Raw genomic sequence first — 19,390 nt, forward strand, 5'->3', positions numbered from 1 at the left:
GATGGTTTCTTATCCTACTTCCTCTGTGTCTCTGGCAGGTTCCTGGTGCAGTTCAAGCAGGACAAGGTGTGCGTGAAGTTCATCCAGGGGGGGCCTAAGAACGGAAACAGTGCTGCCTGCAAACGCAAGAACAACCGCCTACTGGAGGTGTCTGTGCCATCACCATAGAGATGACCCAGCCTCCTATAATACTTAGTTGTCATGACAGTTCACAATCAGGCCTAAACTCCAGGCCCCGCCCCCAATGACTGTGCAATTACTCTGCTTTTTGTTTTTTGTTGTTGTTTCCTCTATTCAGAATCCTTGCATCACTGTAATATTTAACTGCGCTGACACTTTTGGTAGAGAGTGAAAGACCCATAGGATTGCATGGCGATAGGGTTATAGGAGAGAAAGATGGGGGAAAAAATGTATTTTACTAGTTTTAAAAGATGTGGGTGTAAGAAAGAAGTGCTCTCTTGTCAATGGAGCACAAGATATCTCCAGTCAGATGATACTGATTGTTGAGCTTGGGAAAGCTAATATGCAGGCTGTGTGGTATCAAGCCATACCCATATTCAGAGATCTGTAAAGGGCAAATAAAGAAAGTGCTGACAAGACACACCCCTGCACTAGATTTGGGTGCTCATCGGTTTATCTGTTTAAGCTCTGAAATGGCAACTCAATAGATCAACGATGACCAGAGAGCTTTCAGGATTGCTCTAAAGTTTTCTCTGAAAGTTAAACTATGACTGCACTTGTAATGTTCACCTGGGTGAGTTAAAATTTGAAAAGATAGTGATTAATAGTTAAAATATTATCTGGGTTGTTTTTGTTTTCCTTTGCTGACACTTACACAACTGACTACAGTGGGTGGTCAAGTAGAAGAATCAACACTTGTCAAATGTGATTTGCCAAGTGATCGATTGTCAACCACTTAGTATCCATAATAACTCCTGTGTGCCATTCAGCCACCCTACTTTGTGAGGTGCCATGACGTGCTGCATGTATCTGTAGTCATCTAGTCAGGTCTTGGACACTAAACAAAAAAACAAAAAGTTGAAGGGTCCCTACTCAGTTTATAAGTAAATGCCAAAAAAAAAGTTGAAAGGGGGGCCTCAATCAACCAGGACCAAGACTTTAATTGAAAACACTGCACAATTTTCTCACTCTCCAGTTGTCCTTAAAGTACTTTACATCTCTAAACTTTACCATAGGAATTGAGATGGACCCCAGGGTTCCCAAGTCTACCTTGATAACTATCCCAGATTCAATGCTGATCAGTCTTTTTAGAGCCACAAGGCTGCTTGTTTTCAATGGTCCTCTTGTTTGAAATTGAAGGGAAATGGAACTCTTTGCCTACAACGCTGCCTAGGCTAGGCTACACCATCTCACGCTTTGGCATGGGAGTAATAAAATAGTAAGAGGATGCAGCATGGCAACAGACAGGACATAAGATTCAGTCCTACATTCTGTGACTGACATTTCTCAAACGCATGCTGTAGAGAAACACTCACTTACTGACTGTATCATACGCATCAACTGTAAATGCTAAAACAGTCCCAGCATGGATGGAGTATGTACGGATAAATTATAGTGTCCTCATGCTAGTTCTCTTATTGCTGTGCTGCAGAAATATATATATTTGCCATTGCAATGTGGGCTGTTTATATATTTTTTGTTGCCCCACTCTGGCTAATAATAAATGCAGTGTTTTTCTTGGGATTGTGCGTATGGCCATGTAGTATATTCTTGGGAAGTTTTTTTCAGAAATCTAGCAATCACAGCTTCACTGTCTGCTCTGCCTGTGTATGAATGTGATATACTTTACACACACACACAAGCCAATGTCACTTCAGTCATTGCTCTATTTGGAAGTATATTTAATGATATTCTTTATCGGGATGTTTTAGTGGGGGGTTTTGTACTGTTGACTTCAAGGTTAAACCAATGGGTTCTCTGGTGGTGGCAATGTGGAGGTGGAAGCTCAGCCAAACTGCTCTAGATCACATACCTATAGATTACTGGTGTACCTTAAAATAAATAACTTTTTTACACATTTTTGTAATTCCACAGGTGGACTTGAGGAAAGATTGTTGTTTTTTCCTTCCAAGGGGGAAGATGTTGAACTGAGTCGATGCATGTATGTGCTTCTCAGTTCTGTACAGTTTGAGATTTCAATGCAGTTTGCTATAACCACCTCTGTGTGTGTATTTGAAGTAAAATACGAAAATAAACTCAATGATGTATGCATTCTTGTTGTGTGCCTAATGTAACCTGCGCTGCGAGATAGAGAACATGGAAATGTTTCAGTCCTCAATGTAACAAATTTACAAGTAATGCTTTTCAAATTAAAAAAGCAATAAATAAATGGACTACTTTGTGATTTCGTTGGTTTTGAATGCATATGTGCATCAGTTCAGTTTATGATCTCTCAAAGCGGATGTTTCCCAGTCAGCATTACCAGCCATCGACCGTTAACCATTGGAGGGGGGATACACAAACGAACAACATGTTAACTGTATCTTATATCCATCAAACTCAAGTAATACACTCTCTGAACATTCAAGCTTATTCTAGACTCCTGTTATGCGTGTATTTTCACATGTCCATCCACAATAGGCTTACCCTACAGTACTTAAAGTGAACAGTACACTCACTGTAAACTCTACCACCACTTCGTCCATTAGATCAAACTGAGATTACATGTATCACTAGTGTAAAAGGTGAGCTGAGAGGCCAGCTCTCCTTGTACACAGATAGCAAGGGGTGGGTGGACTAGACCAGGCAGCTACCTAAATGTTTTCCATCACATCTGCAGAGTTGTCCCTGGTTAAATTCTGCGGCTTGGAGGCTGCCAGCAGCAGTACCCTGGGAGCAGCCCTTGACAGATATAAATAGCCCACAATTATGGGCTGTCCTGGACCAAGTTCCCATCAGTCTTGTAGTCTTCTGCAGGCTGGGAAACGATGGTGTGGCCTATCCTTCTGTTGAGAAGACAACCAGCCCTCTGTGAGCAGGGCTAATGGCAGACAGAACTGACAAAGCATCGCATTGTGTAGACACATGTAGGCTACATGTGATTGACAGTGGATAAGAAATCAGAGCTCTCAATATAGAAATCTAATCTATGAACACCATTGCAATAATTTGATTAATCCTGTGTATATAGTTTTGAGTTTGGTGGTATCTAAAATACATTTGGAACTAAATTCCTGCACAAAATAGTATCACATAAGTGACGCTAATAAATAGAGTTATGGGGCCCTCGGGTTTTTCTGGGTTTCAGAGTTAAGCCTCTGGCGCCACCTAGTGGAATTCCAGTTAAGGAACCAGCTGAGATCGGCTACTGGTATTCTGTATCTCCCTACAGGTGGGAAATATATCCTTATCAAAAAAGTTTGCTAAGTCTATCTGGCGTCGATAGAGAGACTTGCTAGTTCATAAGTAATCATGGCAACACGGTGGGGAATCTGCAGTGCAGGGAAAATCAGCCACGACTTTTCAGTTGCTCTGAGGACCCTACCTCACGACGACCACCAGGTAAACGTAATTTGTGATTGGGAATGAGGGGGAATCCTAAAACACTTGCGCGATTAGGCTACTCGCTTATAAGCAAGGGTGAAGTGTATTTTTGAGAAGACATTTGGTATTATTGCAGAATAATTTAATGAATGTTTTACTCGTTAGTGACATCAGTAAGAAGAAAACATATTTTTTTGTAAATAACTCCCATGTTCTGTGGTTGCGTAATTGTCCCATTTATTGCATGTTGTGTAAATGTTTACCGTAATTCTCCTAATACTGGGACAATAAAATATGAATTTATGTTAAGTAAGGCACAATGTGTAATTTCAACAGCCTGACCCTGCCAAATTGAGGAATGTGGTTGGGGAAAAGCTAACATAAATGTTCATGGGATTCAAGTAAGAAATTAAAGGTTACTTAAAACGCTATTATCTCTAAATACTATTACCATCTATGACCACTTTGGAAATAAGCGTTTTAAGTGCTATGCCCTAGGAATACATCTTGTTTTATATATTTTTTACAAAATAAATTATATTCAATTTACCTCTAATTGAAACAATTAAAATTGTTATCTTTTTCAGATTGTGGCTGTTGCTGCTCGGAATCTCCATCATGCACAAGAGTTTGCCAAAAAGCACAACATCCCAAGAGTCTATGGGAGCTATGAGGAGCTAGCAAAAGACTCAGACATAGGTGGGTTCTATCATGAAATCCCTTACCCTGGTACAGATCTGGTTAAAAAATGTTATCTTGACTCATGCTCTTGACAAGAGATACTGTATAGCCAAGGTGTTTGACCATTTCAGGCCACAAATCATCTGTACCCTTGGGATAAAACCTGATAACCAATGTGGTATAGGCTTGTTGCCTTAAATTGACTGGAGCTGTAAACCCATGCTCGTACCCCTATCTTTCTTTGCAGATGTGGTGTATGTGGGAACCATCCACTCTCACCACCTGAGCACAGGTAAGCTCTTCTTGACCTCCCATAAGAACGTGCTCATAGAGAAACCCTTGGCCATGAATCTAAGAGAGGTACTGGAGCTCACCAACACAGCCAAGGAGAATGATGTCTTTCTGATGGAGGTACTGTACAGGGGGACACCTGACACTTTAAACATGTTCATACAAGTTTGCTCTAAAGCTCCTTCTGATCATATACTTCCACATACAGTACATCAACACTGACATATTTATACTGCGGTATGGTTTGTCCTGAATAATATATGTAGGGCTGACGTACAGTACCAGTCAAAAGTTTGGACACACCTACTCATTCAAGGGTTTTTCTTTATTTGTATTATTTTCTACATTGTAGAATAATAGTGAAGACATCAACACTATGAAATGACACATATGGAATCATGTAGTAACCAAAAACGTGTTAAACAAATGAAAATATATTTGAGATTCTTCAAAGTAGCCACTCTTTGCCTTGATGACAGCTTTGCACAGTCTTGGCATTCTCTCAACCAGCTTCACGAGATAGTCACCTGGAATGGATTTCAATGAACAGGTGTGCCTTGTTAAAAGTGCATTTGTGGAATTTCTTTGGTATACAGAATATAGCCCTAGGTAAAAGACCAAGTCCATATTATGGCAAGAACAGCTTAAATAAGCAAAGAGAAACAACAGTCCATCATTACTTTAAGACATGAAAGTCAGTCAATACAGATAATTTCAAGAATTTGATGAAACTATGATGAAACTGGATCTCATGAGGACCGCCACAGGAAAGGAAGACCCAGAGTTACCTCTTCTGCAGAGGATAAGTTCATTAGAGTTACCAGCCTCAGACATCGGCAATTAACTGCACCTCAGATTGCAGCCCAAATAAATACTTCACAGAGTTCAAGTAACAGACACATCTTAACATCAACTGTTCAGAGGAGACTGCGTGAATCAGGCCTTCGTGGTCGAATTGCTGCAAAGCAATCACTACTAAAGGACACCAATAAGAAAACAATACTTTCTGGGGCAAGAAACACAAGCAATGGACATTAGACCGGTGGAAATCTGTCCTTTGGAATGATGAGTCCAAAATGTGCGATTTTTGGTTCCAACCGCTGTGTCTTTGTGAGACACAGAGTACTTGAACGGATGATCTACACATATGTGGTTCCCACCGTGAAGCATGGAGGAGGTGGAGTGATGGTGCTTTGCTGGTGACACTGTCCGTGATTTATTTAGAATTCAAGGCACACTTAACCTCTTGCGACGAGCAATCCCGTATCCGGGATCCTATTTATAGCCTCAAGCTCATTACCATAACGCAACGTTAACTATTCATGAAAATCGCAAATGAAAGGAAATAAATATATTTGCTCTCAAGCTTAGCCTTTTGTTGACAATACTGTCATCTCAGATTTTGAAAATATGCTTTTGAACCATAGCTAAACAAGCATTTGTGTAAGAGTATTGATAGCTAGCATAGCATTAAGCCTAGAATTCAGCAGGCAACATTTTCACAAAAACAAGAAAAGCATTCAAATAAAATAATTTACCTTTGAAGAACTTCAGATGTTTTCAATAAGTAGGCTCTCAGTTAGATAGCAAATGTTCAGTTTTTCCAAAAATATTATTTGTGTAGGAGAAATCGCTCCGTTTTGTTCATCACGTTTGGCTACGAAAAAAACCTGTATCCAGGAGTGTAATTATAGCCGCAAGCTCATTAGCATAACGCAACGTTAACTATTCATGAAAATCGCAAATGAAATTAAATAAATATATTAGCTCTCAAGCTTAGCCTTTTGTTAACAACACTGTCATCTCAGATTTTCAAAATATTGTTTTGAACCATAGCTAAACAAGCATTTGTGTAAGAGTATTGATAGCTAGCATAGCATTCAGCCTAGCATTCAGCATGCAACATTTTCACAAAAACAAGAAAAGCATTCAAATAAAATCATTTACCTTTGAAGAACTTCAGATGTTTTCAATGAGGAGACTCTCAGTTAGATAGCAAATGTTCAGTTTTTCCAAAAATATTATTTGTGTAGGACAAATCGCTCCGTTTTGTTCATCACGTTTGGGTAAGAAAAAAAAAAGAAAATTAAGTCATTACAACGCGAACCTTTTTCCAAATTAACTCCATAATATCGACAGAAACATGGCAAACGTTGTTTAGAATCAATCCTCAAGGTGTTTTTCACATATCTATCGATGATAAATCATTCGTGGCAGTTGACTTTCTCCTCTGAAGAAAATGGAAACGCACATGGAGCTAGAGATTACGCAATCATTTCGACGGAGGACACCGGGCGGACACCTGGTAAATGTAGTCTCTTATGGTCAATCTTCCAATGATATGCCTACAAATACCTCACAGTGCTGCAGACACCTTGGGGAAATGACAGAAAGTGCAGGCTCATTCGTGGCGCATTCACAGCCATATAAGGAGACATTGGAACACAGCGCATTCAAAATCTGGACCATTTCCTGTATGAAATTTCATCTTGGTTTCGCCTGTAGCATTAGTTCTGGGGCACTCACAGATAATATCTTTGCAGTTTTGGAAACGTCAGAGTTTTTTCTTTCCAAAGCTGTCAATTACATGCATAGTCGAGCATCTTTTCGTGACAAAATATCTTGTTTAAAACGGGAACGTTTTTTATCCAAAAATTAAAAGAGCGCCCCCTATCTCGAAGAAGTTAACCAGCATGGCTACCACAGCTTTCTGCAGTGATACGCCATCCCATTTGGTTTGAGCTTAGTGAGACTATCATTTGTTTTTCAACAGGACAATGACCCAACACACCTCCAGGCTGTGTAAGTGCTATTTGACCAAGAAGGAGAGTGATGGAGTGCACATCAGATGCCCTGGCCTCTACAATCACCCAACCTTAACCCAATTGAGATGGTTTGGGATGGGTTGGACCTCAGAGTGAAGGAAAAGCAGCCAACAAGTGCTCAGCATATGTTGGAACTCCTGCAAGACTGTCGGAAAAGCATTCCTTATAAAGCTGGTTGAGAGAATGTTAAGAGTGTGCAAAGCTGTCATTAAGGCGAAAGGTGGCGACTTTGAAGAATCTCAAATCTAAAATATATTTTTATTGTTTAACACTTTTTTGGTTACTACATGATTCCATATGTGTTCTTTCATAGTTTTGATGTCTTCACTATTATTCTACAATGCAGTGAAGCATTCCTCCTATATCCCCCTTCATACACACCAGATAGCCTCTATCGTAGAGAAGTATTGCAGTAGTAAGACATCCCTCTTATATCTACAGTGTCAAGAAAAAGTATGTGAACCCTTTGGAATTACATGGATTACTGCATAAATTGGTCATAACATTTGATCTTATCTTCATCTAAGTCACAACAATAGACAAATACAGTCTGCTTAAACTAATAAAACTCAATATTGTGTTTTTCTTGTCTATATTGAATACACCATTTAAGCAATCCAATCATTTAATACCATTTAAGCAGTCCAATCAATGAGGCAAGATTGGAGATATTGGTTAGAGATGCCCTGCCCTATACAAAACACTCACAAAAATATTGTTTGCTATTCACAAGAACCATTGCCTGATGTGAACCATACCTCAAACAAAAAAGATCTCAGAAGACCTAAGATTAAGATTTGTTGACTTGCATAAAGCTGGAAAGGGTTACAAAATTATCTCTAAACGCCTTCATCAGTCCACGGTAAGACAAATGTCTATAAATAGAGAAAGTTCAGCACTGTTGCTACTCTCCCTAGGAGTGGCCACCCTGCAAAGATGACTGCAAGAGCACAGCACAGAACACTCAATGAAGTTAAGAAGAATCCTAGAGTGTCACCTAAAGACTTACAGAAATCTCTGGAACATGCTTACATCTCTGTTGACCAGTCTATGATACGTAAAACACTAAACAAGAATGATGTTCATGGGAGGACACCACCGAAGAAGTAATTGGATTATTTTGTGTTCACATTTTGAATCGGCGGTGTTATTGTGCTCAGGACCGTGTTACCCTGTGTTTTGGGTTGGTCAGTGTTTTCCGCCCTGTGTTTTGGGCATGACCATTTTCTGCCGGAATAAAGTGCATTTTTCTGTGAACCTTCTGCTCGCTGTACCTGATTCCTAACTTCCACTCCTAGTCATCCGTGACACTCAACAGGAGTTTGGTGATGCAACAGGACAATGACCCAAAACGCAGAAGTAAATCCACAACAGAATGGCTATAACAGAAATCAAATACGCCTTCTGGAGTGACCCAGTAAGAGTCCTGACCTCAACCCGATTGAAATGCTGTGGCATGACGTCGAGAGCGGTTCACACCAGACATCCCAAGAATATTGCTGAACTGAAACAGTTTTGTAAAGAGGAATAGTCCAAAATTCCTCCTGACCGTTGTGCACGTCTGATCCGCAACTACAGAAAATGTTTGGTTAAGGTTATTCCTGCCAAAGGACGGTCAACCAGTTATTAAATTCAAGGGTTAACATACTTTTTCCACCCTGCACTAGAGGTCGACTGATTAATTGGCATGGCATGGCCGATTAATTAGGGCCGATTTCAAGTTTTCATAACAATCGGTAATCTTCCTTTTTGGACGCCGATTATGGTCGATTACATCGCAATCCACGAGGAGACTGCGTGGCAGGCTGACCACCTGTTACGCGAATGCAGCATCAAAAGGACCTTGTGGCTTCAAGGAGCCACGGTAAGTTGCTAGCTAGCATTAAACTTATCTTATAAAAAACAATCAATCTTCACATACACATGGTTGATGATATTACTAGGTTAACTAGCTTGTCCTGCGTTGCATAAACATGAATGTGGTGCCTGTTAATTTATCATTGAATTACAGGCTTCTTAAACTTCAACATACGGGTGATGATTTAACAAAAGCGCATTCGTGAAAAAAGCACATTGGTTGCACAAATGTACCTAACCGTAAACAACAATGCTTTTCTTAAAATCAATACACAGAAGTATTTTTTTTTTAAACCTGCAAATTCATTAGCAGGCAATATTAACTAGGGAAACTGTCACTTCTCTTGCGTTCAGTGCAAGCAGAGTCAGGGTATATGCAGCAGTTTGGGCCACCTGGTTTGTTGCAAACTGTGTGAAGACCATTTCTTCCTCACAAAGACCGTAATTAATTTGCCAGAATTTTACATAATAATGACATAACATTGAAAGTTGTGCAATGGAACAGCAATATTTAGACTTAGGGTTGCCACCCGTTCGATAAAATACATAACGGTTCCGTATTTCACTGAAATAATAAATATTTTGTTTTCAAAATTATATTTTCCATATTAATGACCAAAGGCTCGTATTTCTATGTGCTTATTATATTATAATCAAGTCTATGATTTGATATTTGATAGAGCAGTCTGACTGAGTGGTGGTAGGCAGCTGCAGGCTTGTAAGCATTCATTCAAACAGCACTTTAATACGGTGGCCAGCAGCTCTTAGCAATGCTTGAATCACAGCGCTGTTAATGACTTCAAGCCTATCAACTCCCAAGATTAGGCTGGCAATACTAAAGTGCCTATAAGAACATCCAATAGTCAAAGGTATTTGAAATACAAATGGTATAGAGAGAAATAGTCAACGCGTCATAATTCCTATAATAACTGCAACCTAAAACTTCTTAACTGGGAATATTGAAGACTCATGTTAAAAGGAACCACCAGCTTTCATATGTTCTCATGTTCTGAGCAAGGAACTTAAACGTTAGCTTTTTTACATGGCACATATTGCACTTTTACTTTCTTCTCCAAACTGTGTTTTGGCATTATTTAAACCAAATTGAACATGTTTAATTATTTATTTGAGACTAAATTGATTTTATTGATGTATTACATTAAGTTAAAATAAAAGTGTTCATTGTTCAATCAGTATTGTTGTAATTGTCATTATTACAAATATAGATGTAAAAATCGGCCGATTATTCGTATCGGCTTTTTTTGGTCCTCCAATAATCGGTATCGGCGTTGAAAAATCTTAATCGGTTGACCTCTACCCTGCACTGTGAATGTTTACGAGGTGTGTTCACTAAAGTCATGAAAGCGTATACTTGTTTGTGTGTTATTAGTTTAAGCAGACTGTGTTTGTCTATTGTTGTGACTTAGATGGAGATCAGATCCATTTTATTCTGAAATCAAGGTAATTCCAAAGGGTTCACATACTTTTTCTTTCCACTGTATCTCCGTTATATCTCCCAGGCCATCTGGACTCGTTTCTTCCCTGTGTCTGTAGAGGTGGGCAGGCTGCTGGGCCAGGGTGAGGTGGGAGAGGTCCAGATGGTAAGGGCCGACCTGGGAGCCCCCCTCACACACATCCCTCGCCTGACCCATAGAGAGCTGGGTGGAGGGGCACTACTGACCTTGGGGATCTACTGCCTGCAGTTTGTCTTCATGGTGTTCAATGGGGAGAGACCGGAGTCCATCCAAGCCATGGGATACTGTATTGACACAGGTAATTGTTGGTATTCTGACTTGAGATCCACTTGCTTAACTTACACACCGGAGTTTCCCTTTTCAAGTCTCCAACTGAAATAAATAAATAGTTTTGCTATTTCTAATGCTTTGTATTTGCACCTCCAGGAGTGGATGGAACAGTAGTTTTGGTCTTAAAGTTCTCTGGGAACAGAATGGCTGTGTGCACGTGCTCCATCACGATGATGCTGACAAATGATGCTGTTATCACTGGGACCAAGGGGACCATCAAGGTAGGAATTAGCAGACACAGACACACATAGGAAATTCATTATTCTAACAAGTCACAGCCAGAGGAGGGTGGGGGAAGAAGTGCACACTATAGTTATTGATCTAATGATGAAAATTTTGAATAAATTAAACAAGTTTATGATTAATTGAAGAGCTGATTTTCTAATGAACATTTCCATAGCCTCCTGAACAACTTCAATAACCTACGTATACTGAACAAAAATATTAACGTGGACAGCTGATGAAACTGTGGGTTTGCACAATTGAAGAATTTCTGCACCAACCGTCAGAAACCGTCTCAGGGAAGCTCATCTGCATGCTCGTCGTCCTCAGCAGGGTCTTGACCTGACTGCAGTTCGGCGTCATAACCAACTTCACTGGGCAACTGATCACCTTCAATGGCCACTGGCACGCTGGACAAGTGTGCTCTTCACGGATTAATCCCGGTGTCATCTGTACTGGGCAGATGGCAGACAGTGTGTACAGCGTTGTGTGGGCGAGAGGTTTTCTGATGTCAACATTGTGAACAGAGTGCCTCATGGTGGCAGTGGGGTTATGGTATGGTCAGGCATAAGCTACAGACAACGAACACAATTGCATTTTATCGATGGCAATTTTGATGCACAGAGATTCCGTGACGAGATCCTGAGGCCCATTGTCATCCCATTCATCAACCACCATCACCTCATGTTTCAAGCATGATAATGCATGGCCCCATGTCGCAAGGATCTGTACACAATTCCTGGAAGCTGAAAATGTCCCAGTTCTTCCATGACCTGCATACTTTTGTCACCCATTGAGCATGTTTGGGATGCTCTGGCTCAACGTTTACGACAGCGTGTTCCAGTTCCTGACAATATCCAGCAACATTGCACTGCCATTGAAGAGGAGGGTGACAACATTTCACAGGCCACAATCAACAGCCTGATCAACTCTATGTGAAGGAAATGGTGGTCACACTGGATACTGATTGGGTTTTTGATCCACTCCCCTTCTTTTTTTTAGGTATCTGTGACAATCAAATGCATACGTATATGTATTCCGAATCATGTGAAATTCATAGACTAGGGCCTAATTAATTCATTTCAATTGACTGATTTCCTTATATGAACTGTAACTCAGAAAACATCTTTGAAATTTTTGCATGCTGCGTTTATATATTTTTTTCTCAGTGTGGTTCATTTGATACACTTGAGAGTTTATTATTCAGAGTACCATAGTGTTTATCAAAACTTGATTTTGATTAAGCACACCACCATTTATTAGTATCATCAAACAAGCCTCTCTCTTCAATTCCCTATTGAGATCAACAAAGTGTGACATTAATGGCATAACAATGGCTTCAGAGAAAATATCATATTAGGTGTTGTTTCTATCTGAGGTCCCCAACCACATGTGGTGTCCTACGAGCCTGGAGGTGAATGGAGAGGTGATGCAATACCCTCTCCCTGAGCCCAGCCTTCCCCTCAACTTCATTCACAGTACTGGGCTGCGCTACGAAGCAGAGGAGGTCAGGCAGTGTCTGCTTAAAGGTAGGCTTTACACAAAGCAACTTGAACCATTTAATATTACAACACACCTTACTGAAATCAAAATAGAGTTTGCACCAAAAACAGCCCAAGCCGATAGGGGAAATGGTATGGGAATCTGCAGGTTTGAGACCGACTACATTGCAGTCAGAATTACTCAATTTACAAATCACCTTGCATCCCAAATAACTGGTCATTATGTGATCAAGATTAGCGATAATGCACTTTGCCTTGCTCAAACACGCTGATTGTTTCCATCAGAGCTGAAGGAGAGCTCTGGAATGCCTTGGTCACACTCACACCTTCTCGCCGAGGTCATGGATGAAGCCAGAAGACAAGTGGGAGTGACATATAATCAAGACAGCATCCAATGAGAAATAATGCAGCCCAAGTCCCCCTTTCTCAGTCATGGATGCACTCTCTACCGATGCTAGTCAGCAGGTGACTTCAGTCCAATGAATGCTATAGGTTATGCTGTTATGATGGTTAAACTAAGGGGGTGTGCTTGTGTGGCGGCTCCCTCTGATCTGCCTGGTAATAATGGGCTGTGTCCCAAATGGCACCATATTCCCTTTATGGTGCACACCAGTGCATGAATCCTGGTCAAAGTAGTGAACAGGGTGCCATTTGGGATGCAGACATGGTCTCAGGAGGTTTTAATAACTTATGAGGCTAATCGGCCTATGATGTTTATTTCATGAGGACCAACCCATTCATGGTGATTTTTTTTAATGGATATGTGCCAGTTATGTTCAGCTTGCCAGCATCCATCCTATTGAGTTTGCTGTTTTGCTTGTTTGACCTCAAGCGATTGGCCAGTCACTTAGTAGGTAATAGGTTACAACAGAACAGACTACGTGTTACCTTGCTAGTTAGAGAGAACATTGATCTCCAGATTGGAGTTGAGTGCAATACTCCTCATTCTGCTAATGTAACATAGGCTACCACCACTGCAGGGGAGATGATCAGCAGGCCTATTGCTTATTTCCTTATTTTTCTATAATTTTGGAAAGTGACTAATTATGGCCACAACAAGGTCAAGGTCATCCAAGGTCACACAGAGGTTCTTAGCAGTCTGGGAGGTTGTGTCACAGACCGAGTCTCCGTGCCATAGAAATTCAGACATAAAACCAGACGTTTATTGAAGTTGTGTATTGATTGCATTGATGAGGACGCTCATTAAATAATTGTAAAGATATCCTCATTAGTTCACCTGTAAAAGAGAGATATGCATGTTTAGTGCTTCTACACCTGCATTGCTTGCTGTTTGGGGTTTTAGGCTGGATTTCTGTACAGCACAGATATATCAGCTGACGTAAGAAGGGCTATATAAATAAATTAGATTTTTGATTTTTTGTTTTGTTTAGTCGGAACGTTGGTAATTGGTTTTAGAGCGTGAATGTTAATATAAGGATGTTGTTTTAAAGAGACTACTAATGTAATGAAATGAGATCACCATTTATATGGATAAATAAATGTGTTACAATTAACGTTATTGAAAGAGCTGTTAGTTCCTGGTGCGTCTCCCACAAAGGTGTCAAATGTGCGCTCAGGAGGGGAAGGTTTATCCTGTGACGGGAGTATGGCAAAGTTAGCTAATTCCCGGGGAAGACATGGTTGTATCAATGTGTTATTTATGCTTAAAGAATGGTTTAAACCACTTATTAATGTGTGGATACACAGGCATATTTAAAGTCTAAGTTGTTTTGAATGAGTTCGATTTGTGATTTAATTAAGTTCCCTTTGAATCAGCTGTTGTTTTCTCTAAGGAGAAAAGCATGCACACATTTAAAAACTATACGTTACTTATCCTTTTATCTATAAAATGTCTTGCACAACTAGCTAATTTTGGTTTGATTACTTTGCACATTTATTTTGGGATTCCACCCCTGTAAATGTGATTTGCCTGATGAGGCACGAGTGGTGTAATTTCATTGAAGTGCATTTGTCTCCACGTTTCCTCACCTCTGCTTCTCGATTACCTTTGACCTTTTTCAAAAGCAGGACAGGACTGAGGAGCAACGAGCAAAACCAATTGAGATTCTCCCAATAATTGTGCACTTGCTCCCCTCCCCTGTCGTTCTGCCCCTGAACAGGCAGTTAACCTGTCTTTCAAAATAAGAATTTGTTCTTAACTGACTTGCCTAGGTAAAAAAAATAAATCAAATATAAATACATTGAACTTATTAGTGCCAAGAATTAGGAATGAGAACAATTTAATAGTAATACTCTGCAGTATACTCTTGACTTTGCAGAATCTCTGCACTCGACCGATTTTAGTGGAGCATGGCAACTGTCCGAAATGGGTAGAAAGAGGCTACCATGTATGAGATTTAGATCAACTTACTGGATATAAATTCAGAATAATCATTCATAATATTTTATTTGGGATTATTTTATCCTTTGTTATGTAATATTTAAACATTAGATCATTTTATGGTATTAATTCATGTTTTTCTCCAACCCTGTTCCCTCCCGGTGAAGTGTGAAAGGGATCCACATCATATCAACCATAGCAACCTACTGGGACATGGGGTGTTTCATCCTGCAAAAGGGTTGCTACATGCATGTTGGGAACATGAGCAAGGATGGAACATGAGCTTTGGGTGGTTGGGTATACCCAGTTGAGGGAGTTGGGACTGTATGGAAGGGAGGTAAGCCCCAGTGTAGCTATTGTTGTAAACACAACACGGCTACTCCTGCCTCTAGTAGTAGAAGTGTTGGAGAGACTACTCAAAGATAGGGAGGGGTTTGATTCAAATAAAATGTTATTGGTCACAGTGAAATGCTTACTTCCGAGCCCATTCCCAACAATGCAGAGTTAAAAAGTAAGGCAAATATTTGCTGAATAAAAAAGGAAATAGTAACACAATAAAAACAGTAAGACTATATACAAGGAGTACCAGTACTGAGTCAATGTGTAGGCGTACGAGGTAATTGAGGTAATGTAGTATGTACATGTGGGTAGGGGTAAAAGTGACTAGACCATCAGGATATACAGTATAAAAAACAGAGTAGCAGCATTGCGTGTGTGTTGGAGTGTTAGTGTAGTATGTGTGAGTGAGTGTTTGGGTAGAGTCTAAGCAGTGCAAAGGAGTCAAAGCCAAACTGTAAATAATAAAGGGGATCAATGTAAATTGTCCGGGTAGCCATTTGATTAACTGTTCAGCAGTCTTATGGCTTTGGGATAGAAGCTGTTCAGGTTCCTTTTGGTCCCAGACTTGGCGCTCCGGTACCACTTGCCATGCGGTAGCAGAGAGAACAGTCTATGACTTGAGTAGCTGACACCGCCTGGTATAGAGGTCCTAGCTAATTTTGTTTTGATCACTTTGCACATTTATTTTGGGATTCCACTCCTGTAAATGTAATTTGCCTGATGAGGCATGAGTGGAGTAATTTCTTAGAAGTGCATCTGGGAGTTCGGCCTCAGTGATGTACTGGACTGTACACAGTAGCGCCTTGCTGATTTGTTTAAAGGTCCAATGCAGCCGTTTTTATCTTAAAATCAAATAATTTCTGGGTAACAATTAAGTGCCTTTACTGTGAATGTTTTCAATTAAAATGGTCAAAAATAAACTAAAATAGCTTCTTAGCTAAATGCAATTTCTCTAGCAAGAATTTAGCTGCGACTGTTTGGGAGTGGAATGAGAGAAGGGCCTCATTTGAAAAGCCTAATGGGAGGGATGTGTAACCTGAAAACTAGCTGTTTTTGGCAACCTCGTAGTGTGGAAATATATATGAAACACAGGAAATTAAATGTTTTGACTGCACTGGACCTTTTAATAGACGTCTGGATACTGATGCAGATGGTTCAAAATACTGCACCTTAGAAATATTGTACTGGGTCAGCATTTGTAGTGCAGGAATGTGGGGTTGCAGTCAGGAAATGTATTATAGACAACCTGGCATGACAGAGCTGATGGCTGTACTGTTGGCCTTGCAGTTGGTGGAGGAAGTCAAAAGAGTAGTTCTTTGGTCTGACCAGTGACGTGTATTCATGGATGCCAAGGTAAGCCAGGCTTCTCACCCCAAAAAAGAAAGAAAAAAATAAAATAATGTATCTTTCGTCTCTGTTTCATAATTTACCTTCAATTCACAAAAGGCTGAACGTATCTCACCGGAGAACGCATCCTAGTGAGCGATAGGATAAAATAATAGCCAAACTGAGTGAGCTCAACTGTGAATGGTCCTGGTGCACCAAAAAAAAGTGTAAAGGGAAGCCCGTTTGGATTTGGCGTCATTCCTATCGCATTGAGAGCATATGTCATTGACAAAAACAACTTGAACTGTTGCATCTCATTCTGTTGTTGTCCTCCGGTGGCTAGCCAGCTAGCTAAAATGGGCCCTTTCGTAAATTAGCCATTGATGGAGACAGGGATTTGAACTTGGAATTTTACTTAATTCTCCATACTGGCCAATGATTATAACGGCGATTCTGATCCAACCATCAATTCATACATTGTGCCCCTGGCCTGAGGATGTAAGTTCAATATGCAGCTAGATCTAGAAGGCTAATGTTAACTAGCTAACGTTACCCATGAAAGGAAGTTAGGCTAGCGAGGAAGCATTTTAGCCAAGTAGCCTAGGACAAGAACAAAAATACAAGCGTGTACTGTATGTGTGATAGACCGTTTTGTCATCATGAAAGACTGGAGGATGGTATTGGCATTTCTCTACAAGTAGGGTGACTCAACATGTTTTTTCTACTTGCACGAACGCGCACACACACACAGAAATAAGAACCATGGACTGCCATCATATTTAGCTTATGTTGATTGGACTAAATTTTTTGGGGGATCTTTTAGTTGTCACTGTATTAGACTAAACGTAGGTGATTTTATGATGTTGAAGTTGAAATAGTGCTGGAATAGTGGAGGTAGCTCCTGTTTTCTTTGTGACTTGCGGTAACTCTCCGTGGTTCTAAAGCAATAGTTGTTTAGTAGTCCCGAAAAATGTCTGAAAACATTAACTTGCTTGACCTTGCAGTAGGTCATGTAACTGTTAGTTACATGCAATATGCTTTGTGGACTTCTCTGGACAGAGGTTGCTCTCAGGTTTTGTGATGAAACAAAGGTGTGGTTTAATTTATTCTGACACTGTGTCTTGTTATTGTCTCAGCCTTTAGGCCTACAGTGGAGCAAAAAAGTATTTAGTCAGCCACCAATTGTGCAAGTTCTCCCACTTAAAAAGATGAGAGAGGCCTGTAATAATTCATCATAGGTACACTTCAACTATGACAGACAAAATTAGAAAAAAATCAGTGAGCAGTGAGCAAAAATGCCAGAACCACACGGGGGGACCTAGTGAATGACCTGCAGAGAGCTGGGACCAAAGTAACAAAGCCTACCATCAGTAACACACTACGCCGCCAGGGACTCAAATTCTGCAGTGCCAGACGTGTCCCCCTGCTTAAGCCAGTACATGTCCAGGCCCGTCTGAAGTTTGCTAGAGAGCATTTGGATGATCCAGAAGAAGATTGGGAGAATGTCATATGGTCAGATGAAACCAAAATATAACTTTTTGGTAAAAACTCAACTCGTCGTGTTTGGAGGACAAAGAATGCTGAGTTGCATCCAAAGAACACCATACCTACTGTGAAGCATGGGGGTGGAAACATCATGCTTTGGGGCAAAGGAACCAGGACGACTGATCCGTGTAAAGGAAAGAATGAATGGGGCCATGTATTGTGAGATTTTGAGTGAAAACCTCCTTCCATCAGCAAGGGCATTGAAGATGAAACGTGGCTGGGTCTTTCAGCATGACGATGATCCCAAACACACCGCCCGGGCAACGAAGGAGTGGCTTCATAGGAAGCATTTCAAGGTCCTGGAGTGGCCTTGCCAGTCTCCAGATCTCAACCCCATAGAAAATCTTTGGAGGGAGTTGAAAGTCCGTGTTGCACAGCAACAGCCCCAAAACATCGCTGCTCTAGAGGAGATCTGCATGGAGGAATGGGCCAAAATACCAGCAACAGTGTGTGAAAACCTTGTGAAGACTTACAGAAAACGTTTGACCTCTGTCATTGCCAACAAAGGGTATATAACAAAGTATTGAGATAAACTTTTGTTATTGACCAAATACTTATTTTACACCATAATTTGAAAATAAATTCATTAAAAATCCTACAATGTGATTATCTGGATTTTTTTCCGTCATTTTGTCTGTCATAGTTGAAGTGTACCTATAATGAAAATTACAGGCCTCTCTCATCTTTTTAAGTGTTAGAACTCGCACAATTGGTGGCTGACAATACTTTTTTGCCCCACTGTATATATCATGGTCGCAAGGTATATGAACTAACAGGTTATAGAGCAAACAACACAGGTTGTAATATGGCTTTTTTTTCTGGCTTCCCATGGATTTTACCCACACATCACTACTGGCTCTGACTCATGTGCGGTATTGATGAGTCTGCAGTCCTTTAGCTCACGTAGCAGACAAGACCTGCTGTATGAGGTACTACAAACCCATGGCTGGGTGAGACAGATGGACATACAGAGATAGCACCACACTGTCAACTCTCTGGCCTCCCTGTAAGCTGTTGGTGTTGGAGTGAACAGGGAGTACAGGAGGAGACTAAGCACACACCCTTGAGGGGCCCCACGTGTTGAGGGTCAGCATGGCAAAGGTGTTGTTGCCTACTCTCAACATCTGGGTCCATACCGTCATGAAGTCCAGG

General features: G+C 40.5%; 2 protein-coding genes across 6 annotated transcripts in view; both read left to right on the plus strand.

Moving 5' to 3' along the window:
* The window catches only part of LOC118366648 (unconventional myosin-Ib-like), a 153,915-nt gene extending 151,550 nt beyond the window's left edge, over positions 1-2,365 (plus strand). For all 5 annotated transcript variants that reach the window (XM_052493570.1, XM_052493571.1, XM_052493573.1 and 2 more), the window contains one exon: positions 39-2,365. In XM_052493570.1, coding sequence (XP_052349530.1) covers positions 39-168 — 130 coding nt within the window. In that variant the 3' untranslated portion in view covers positions 169-2,365. The remainder of the gene's footprint in view (positions 1-38) is intronic.
* A 954-nt stretch (positions 2,366-3,319) lies between these two features.
* On the plus strand, positions 3,320-14,886 carry LOC118366891 (trans-1,2-dihydrobenzene-1,2-diol dehydrogenase-like). The gene is made up of 7 exons (XM_035749706.2): positions 3,320-3,522; positions 4,092-4,203; positions 4,433-4,596; positions 10,679-10,931; positions 11,060-11,184; positions 12,564-12,714; positions 12,973-14,886. Exons 1-7 carry the CDS (start codon positions 3,433-3,435, stop codon positions 13,083-13,085), a joined length of 1,008 nt encoding a protein of 335 aa, XP_035605599.1. The 5' UTR covers positions 3,320-3,432; the 3' UTR covers positions 13,086-14,886.
* The last annotated feature ends 4,504 nt before the right edge of the window (positions 14,887-19,390 follow it).

Source organism: Oncorhynchus keta, chromosome 34 (genome assembly GCF_023373465.1).
Source record: "Oncorhynchus keta strain PuntledgeMale-10-30-2019 chromosome 34, Oket_V2, whole genome shotgun sequence".
In the NCBI taxonomy this organism is placed as follows: Eukaryota; Metazoa; Chordata; class Actinopteri; order Salmoniformes; family Salmonidae; genus Oncorhynchus; species Oncorhynchus keta.

Coding starts and splice junctions, on each gene's coding strand:
- LOC118366891 (XM_035749706.2), top strand. CDS start 3,433: ATGGCAACACGGTGGGGAATCTGCAGTGCAGGGAAAATCAGCCACGAC. Junction 4,204..4,432: donor AGCAAAAGACTCAGACATAG/GTGGGTTCTATC, acceptor CTTTCTTTGCAG/ATGTGGTGTATGTGGGAACC. Junction 11,185..12,563: donor GGACCAAGGGGACCATCAAG/GTAGGAATTAGC, acceptor TTTCTATCTGAG/GTCCCCAACCACATGTGGTG.